The following is a 7,367-nucleotide window of genomic DNA, read 5'->3' as shown; positions in this document are numbered from 1 at the left end:
ACAGGGCAGCTTTTGAGTTGCTAAGGAAGTCATTAAGTCACATTTTTGGTTTGGTGCAGACATCCCTTTGTGGTTCCTTGCAAATCAGTCCTATGGGATAAAATCCACATAAGCGACGCAGAGTAGGCCAGAGGTTTAAGGATTTGTCAAGCACACTGTCCAATCTCTACTTCCACACCCACTGTGCTCAGGATAGCTGAACTGACATGTGGCAAAAGTTCTTAATGTTTGCTGACCTGAGTGTTATCACTAAAGGACGTGGCAGCAGGACTGTGGTTGTGCGTGTGTGTGTGTGTGTTACAAAACTTACGTAGAACAGCAATGAAGCTTTGGTTATCAAAAAGGACCCACAGGCCAAAGCCCATGATCAATGCTCCGAAGATCTGTGGAGGAGAGACAGAAAAGAATCAGGCACCAAGTCTCAGCAAGTAGACAGACTCTGTCCTAGTGTGTCGAAAACAAAGGGCCTTATTTTTGCTTCCTCAGTCCGTCACATCTGGGATTAATCAGATCTTAACTCCTCTCTCTGTCAGTTTCTCTCACAGTAACATGCAGAAGGAAAAAGGATGTGGTGGGAATCTGCTGTTTTTTCTCACAATTTACTTCAATATCCTGTTCAGTGTTAAGAAAGGGTAAAGAAGAAAACAAATGATAAGAATCATTACCTCTAGACCGGAACATTTGGTTACTAGCATCTGAAAGCCTCAGAAAATGTTCAGTTTTACAGTTGTACCCTTCTTCTGTATACTTCTGTATAATTAAGAGGGCCCTTGTTTAGAAGTTGTGGGGCACTGTAGTGGGGGAAAAACATGAGAGCCTCTGTTGATTCACCAGCTTCCCAACTTAGACCGCCACCCCTCCCCAACCCCACAACAGTCATTAGAGCACTGGTTAAGAGCTGTTCATTTAGAGGGACTGTTGAGCTCCCGGCGGTCATCATTAGCCCACCACTTCCTGGCTTTCCCCGAGCCTCCACTAGTCTAATCTGTCCACATGGACAAACACTGACACAGACACACACGCTTCCTATTAGACACCAGTTGAGGGTTCACATCAAAAGGTTCTGCATCAGGTTTACGGCCACAGACTCATTGGAAAAGTCTGGACACCCTCGCAGAGGCAGTTTTAGGAGTCTGGGGTAATATCAACCCCTGGACTTTATGTTGTGCCCAGTGTGAGAGAAGAGGAAACAAATAGAAACCATCTGCCTGTTTAGACCTGGCTGTGCTGAGGTATTCTGTAGAAGGGGTTCAGGCAGAGTCACAGTGACATTTCCTTATGTATCTCCACTAATCTCTGCTATTTGAATAAGGACACTTGTTCGAATAAAAACTCCTGAAAGGCATCAGACCGTCTCAATGCGTCATGAGAGTCTGATTCAGCTGAAGGAGCATACCTATCTTTCTATCATGGGTGAATGCTTCTGACAAAGTGGAGGTCATGTGACATGACTGTGACAGTGCATGTGCAGTTACTGCAGCATGGCCACCAAACATTGATGAAGAAATGAGATTACTTACAAAGAAGAGGAGGTTGAAGAGAAACAGGAAGTACTTGGTGACTGTAATGCATCCTTTCCCCATGGTTGTGCTTCTAGAAGACAGAAGTAAACAGTGTATTGGTTAAATTAAACATCAGATGGAAATATCGCAGCCTAGTGTGGGCGTGTGAGATGAAAAGGGAAGCCAGATGCAAAATGTAGAAAAGATATAAAAAACAAAGCAAAGACCGCCACACTTGAGATAGCCTTGCTTTAATAGTTAGTGAGCCCCAGAACAGGACATTGGAAAATCTGCACAGTTGGGTTCCTGATTAAACACGGCTCTAATCTTCAAAGCAACACCATCAGCCTAATTCATTTTCAACAGCCATGTTTCTCCCCGTCTCAAACAGACCTGCTCTAATCCCCACTTTTACAAGACAACAATTGGCTCGTTGTGTTAAAATATTAGGTTTTATGACAGCTTTAGAAAGCAACTTTGTTAACAAATAAGAGTTTTACTCGTGACAAACACAAGGAACCACCCTGGAGACAGATTGGAGTGAAGACCACCACAAAAGTGGAGACCATGACAGCATGTGGTTAGGCATGCATGGCATCACAAACAGAAGGAAAACAGACTCATCTACAATTGTGTTTACTAGCAACAACAAGCTTGGTTGGAAACTGTGTTTTTACGGTATTTTTTATGAACAATTTCAAGCCAAACGCACAAAAAGAGCATCCTATTTAAAACCACATCCAGCCATTATTCAATAGGTCTGGCTGATGTCATGTGACCACATAACAGACTTATGACCCTCAAAGCAAGCCGACAACTATAGCTGTCTGACATTTTAAGTTTGGCCATGTTACACTGATCAGTTAACCTATCACTCATCGACATTTGTGTTTCCCATGTTCACACGTCTACACATATGACTGCATCCAGTGACTTTGCTGTGGGTAACATGTTCCTTTGAGGAAACACCTGTAGGCCAGAACTGCAACACACATACAGTACAGCAGAGACACTTTATGAAACTCTCTGGCAACATGGTTCAGCCTGGGCTCCACCAGTCCAAAGAAAATATTTACCAAAACCAGACCTTTTCCTTCACTCAAAATACAACCAGCCATTGTGGTTATTTGAGGAGTCTGAAAATATCCTATAAAGACAACTCCCCGTATATCAGATGACAAGCTGTTCTCTTCTCCCTGTCTCTTTTACATCAAAACTGTAGGTTCTTCCCAATGGCTGGGTCTATAATAAACTGTATTTAGTTCTATTTTAAACCGTATACTACTTATGGAAGCAAAAACCCATGACCTTGTGTTTACTGTCTGTTATTTTTCTGAATATAGGGGTGCAGTTACTTACGGTGCAGTGTAAATACTTACAATTATTTAAAAGATTTTATGAGATAAGATATTTTACACTGACTTGTTTTTGTTCCTATGTCGTCTTCATGTTCATAATCTTTTCATAATGGTGGATTTCTTGGTTAGTGATTTGACTTAAGACATGGACATGGCGCTAAAAAATAAACTTGTGTAATGAGCAACTGCTTATTTACTGCAAGTTAAAATGAAGCACAATAAATAACATCAGTTTCTACAAAGACTGATATGTTGTATTACTCAACTTACTTTGCTCTGTCAGTCACATCTGATATCTGACAGACTCTTATCTTCCCCGTCAGTCAGTGGCGTGTTTGTGTACACACGCAAGGGAAATGTGAAGCAATAATACCCAAGCAATATGGTATATGTATGACGGCAACAGGAAACAAACTGCAGCCCAATTTAAATATGAAACAGGGTATTTAAAAAGAACACCACCCATCTAAATATCGTATTATGCTCTCTGCTGGCCGTTTATTTCTAATTACTGCTACTTTTACCTGCTGATTAAAGCAACACTGCATTAACACATTATTACCATACAGCTTTATGATATAGATAGCTTTTTTATCGTCTAATTTAACCTTCCCAATCAGATTCAAGGGTCAATTGATAGCATCAATAACACACTGAAAGTTTGGATTCAGCAAGTAATGCAATTTGAACTGCTGAGAACCATCACAAGAGCACCAGTTATTTAAAGTAACCAAATGCAAACACTGACATGTAAATACTTTACATCCTTCTGATTCAACATGCATGGCTGGGTTTCAGCTGTACCTGCAGAGAAGGCCTGTCAAAAGACGGCTAGGGTTAATATTACTCATACTTACCACCTACAGTATACTATTAACATACTTTATAACCTAAATACCAGCACAATTTCATGTTTACAAAACTGAACACAGTAAAAGCCCAAACCACACAGCTGATACCCCTGCAAAGTAGATAATCCTTAAAGGAGATTGTTGGTCTTTATATCTAGATGGTGAGCAGACGTGCAGATTAAAAAAGGCTTAGTTATGACAAACACTGTTTGTTGACTGAGCCGAGAACCATTCCTAACAACGCCTCAAATGCTACTTACTATATTTTTCAAACAACAAATAAAATAGGTTAACAGAGGGCAGCCAACTGAGTATAATGAGGTTAGCAAAAAGCCAAAGTATAAATATAGTTTCAGCCCTGTAGGTTCACACATTGAGCACATACTGGAAGCTGTGGGGCTCCTTTAGGGGTATATTATCACAGAACCTACCTAGACAAAACTAGTCAGACTGAACTCCCTGAAAGCCAATGACAAATCTGTTCCGAGGTGAAAATAAGGACTGGAAAGTGCAATGGAAATTCAAAGCAGAGCAGAGAACAGCAATTCCAAGTAACAGTGCCAATATGACCTTGTATAACAGCTACCATTTATAATGCTTCTCAAATCAAAACACAGTGTAGTTCATCTGAAATGGTATAAACACGAAGCTCAGGCTTACGGTGTAAAAAACACGTGTAGAAAAGAAAAACTGTGACTTCAGTTCATACAGCAGTTTTCCCCTGTGTAGCCCCCACTTTCCTCCCTGTGGTTTGGCCTAAGGTGTGTTCAGTATCAAACAGATATTGCAGTAAAGGAAGTGTTCAGTGTTTGTCCACTGAACAAAGGTGCTACAGTGTGATTATAAACACAGCATTAGTGGCAGATGGTCTAAACTGTCTATAATGGCGCAGCATGGATCAACTCCAGCTCTGTGCCAACCTCCATCCTCCTATCATATTCACATATGACCCATTTAACACATCTGTGCAGCCATCGCTCTGGCAGGAACCTGCCCACACCACCCTGCTACCAAAGCCCTTAATACTGCCTGCTTTAACATCGGTAACAAACAATTTTGTTTACCCCTTCTGTACAGACAGGATGTAACTCATTGTCTACAGTGGCAGTTTTACCACGAAACTAAAAGAAATTAGCTTCGTTGTTCGAGTGAGATGAAACAGCTTAACTCTAAAACATCTATAGGAAAAAAGCTATTAGTCTCAATAACTTCCAGGGGGTTGAAGGGGATTTCCCATTTTGTCATTGTTACCGTATGACATTTTAGAGCCAGGTAACTTCCCATCATCCAGTGGAAATGATGAAGCATGTGTGATGACAAGAATAAACAGAGCACAACTTGTTGTTGTTACTACTAGATATTACTAATAGTCTTTGTGTCTATACACAAAAAACAATGAACTATTACAAGCTACCAGAGGCAAATCTACTTGAAATTGCTTTCTCAGTCTGGTCAGCTAAAACCAAGCAGCACTAAAGTATTTATTTCATGATATAAAACACAAATAAGGAAAAGATGTGGCTTTGGTGACAGGATGAAACCATTAGCTCTCAGCGACAGGGGCAATCTTTTGGACTTTTTTTGAGCGGACTCTGCAATGGATTCAGCAATATGAGGATTCATTCACGCATAGCCTCACAGCATCAAACCACCTAGAGCTTTTCTCTCTTTTCAAGATGTGTTATGAGGGTTAACGTGTCCCATTGAATGACGATGATGGCCAATCTGCAAAACCCAAAAGCAAACTTCTACATAACAAATTACCATTTCAAATCCTGTCACTGAATTATTGATGGATTGAATTTTCTGCAGTTTGAAACTTAAGTGGAGAGAAAAACAGAAAGTTGAGAGTGAATTTTGCTTGTTATGCTGCCTACGAATATACATGCATTTCTGCTCGTAAACCGCAACCTTTCTAAAAACCTTGCACCTGAAGAGCAGTGTGGCAATGGGATGTTGCCTTCAGTGTGGTGGTTAGGCCCCTTACTTACTGCTTCTTTCAGTTCTGCCACAGGACTAGCTCTGTACAGCTCACAACCTTGTTCCTGTCAACCAGCTGCACATCAAAGTTGATGGCTCCATCACTAAGGAAAGGTCTCCGCGGAGGTTATCCTGAGACATTGTGTGGTTAATTTCTTTAATAATAATGACATGAAGCTAATCCTAGAGGTACTTCATATTATGGTCCCTTGATATATGCTTTAACATTTGCAGATTCTTTAAAGACCAACAGCAAAGAAATAACCAGGCTTGGGGAGTAGCAGAGTTACATGTAACTGAGTAATGTAATCAGAATACAAAAAAAAAGGTACTGAAATCCAATAGTTACAAAAAAAAAAGACATAATAAGATGGGTGTAAAAATGGGGATTATTAATTAAACAGGATTACAATGTTAAAATACATCCGTTTTTCTTTCACTGAGCAGAGGACACATTTTTAATGCTAAAATCTTTCAATTCATCCTGTTTTAATTTTCTTTTCAACGGTTACAGTGTTTGTTTTAACTTACTTGCATCAATACTTCTTATTGACATTTATTTTATCTTGTTTTCATTTGCTTATTTTGTGTTTAGGCAGTCCAAAAGTAAGGGAAAATAACCTGTAAATAACTCATAATCACAATACTAATGCCACACATCACATGTTTGCTGTTAAACCAGTTTAAAAATGACTGCATACATATTCCCTCGAGGTTGAGCCGACAGGTTGCTAACGTTACTATACAGTACTAATGATAATAATAATAATACTGTACTTTTCTAAGTTATTAGCCCTTGTTTCACAAACAGGAGGACGAACTGACAGTAAAGTTGACCAACTTCGACACGTTACAACGGTTATCGAACCAAACCAGTTCGGTTACTACCGTTGGTCAGTTCAAAGCTTTATCGAACGTTTACGTCAACCATAAACTAACGTCTTTTCAGTCAACGCAGCGAACGCTAGCCAACGGCTGTGACCTTAACTTTCTGCTATACTTTAGTAACGTTAGACATTTTATCAATTACCAACAGCTTTTATCTTGTTCTGGAGTTAGACAGACCGTTTTCTAGCTACAGACAAATTACCAACGCTACCACATACTCTGGCATAGCTCATGTTATATTACTAGCTAGATATATGTATAAACACGGTTAACGTAGCGAAAACTTACTTTTTGACTTCTTCTCCAACGGTTGTAAGTTACCTGAGAGGTCGACCGTCTTCTGCTCGCTTTCTGTGTGACTAAACCGTGGCTGGGAAACAAGAACTGTGGCTGTGTGTGTTTTGTGTGTCTGGGTTCACACGCCTACAGTGTGGCAGACACTTTTAACCCTTTCCTGCCTTGCGAAGACTAGCAACCATACTGAGTAGACGGCCACATGTGACTGTAAACTGAATATCTGTGTTTTTAGACGGCCACACAGGTGTATTTTGTTAGGATAACCTGCAGAGGTGGAGGAAGTATTCAGATAATTTCCTTAAATAACATTGTGCAAGTCCTGCATTTAAAATGTAACTAAAGTAAAAGTATGTCAGTGTTAGGAAAATGTACCTAAAGTATCAAAAGTAGGCTACTCAGTAGGGCATCTTAATAAAGAATATAATTTACACCAGTAAACACCATATTCTTACATTGCCAATACATTTTGATGATTTGTAGTTGTGGGCTCT

The 7,367-nt window shown here is 39.9% G+C and overlaps 1 protein-coding gene across 2 annotated transcripts in view; it reads right to left on the bottom strand.

Moving 5' to 3' along the window:
- The window catches only part of cd82b (CD82 molecule b), a 19,852-nt gene extending 12,844 nt beyond the window's left edge, over positions 1-7,008 (bottom strand). Inside the window, exons 1-4 of one of the 2 annotated variants that reach the window (XM_035664945.1) lie at positions 6,868-6,993; positions 5,703-5,823; positions 1,521-1,593; positions 311-383 (exon numbers count right to left, since the gene is read on the bottom strand). In XM_035664945.1, the coding sequence (XP_035520838.1) occupies positions 311-383; positions 1,521-1,583 (136 nt within the window). In that variant the 5' untranslated portion in view covers positions 1,584-1,593; positions 5,703-5,823; positions 6,868-6,993. Of the gene's footprint in view, positions 1-310; positions 384-1,520; positions 1,594-5,702; positions 5,824-6,867 lie in introns of both variants that reach the window. The other variant, XM_035664944.1, reaches the window with a different exon arrangement.
- Between the last annotated feature and the right edge of the window lie 359 nt (positions 7,009-7,367).

This window comes from Morone saxatilis, unplaced genomic scaffold, assembly GCF_004916995.1.
Source record: "Morone saxatilis isolate NCDOM2014 unplaced genomic scaffold, NCSU_SB_2.0 Contig2, whole genome shotgun sequence".
NCBI lineage: Eukaryota > Metazoa > Chordata > Actinopteri > Moronidae > Morone > Morone saxatilis.
Note: the sequence above shows the minus strand (reverse complement) of the source record. Positions and strands in the feature narration are given on the sequence as shown.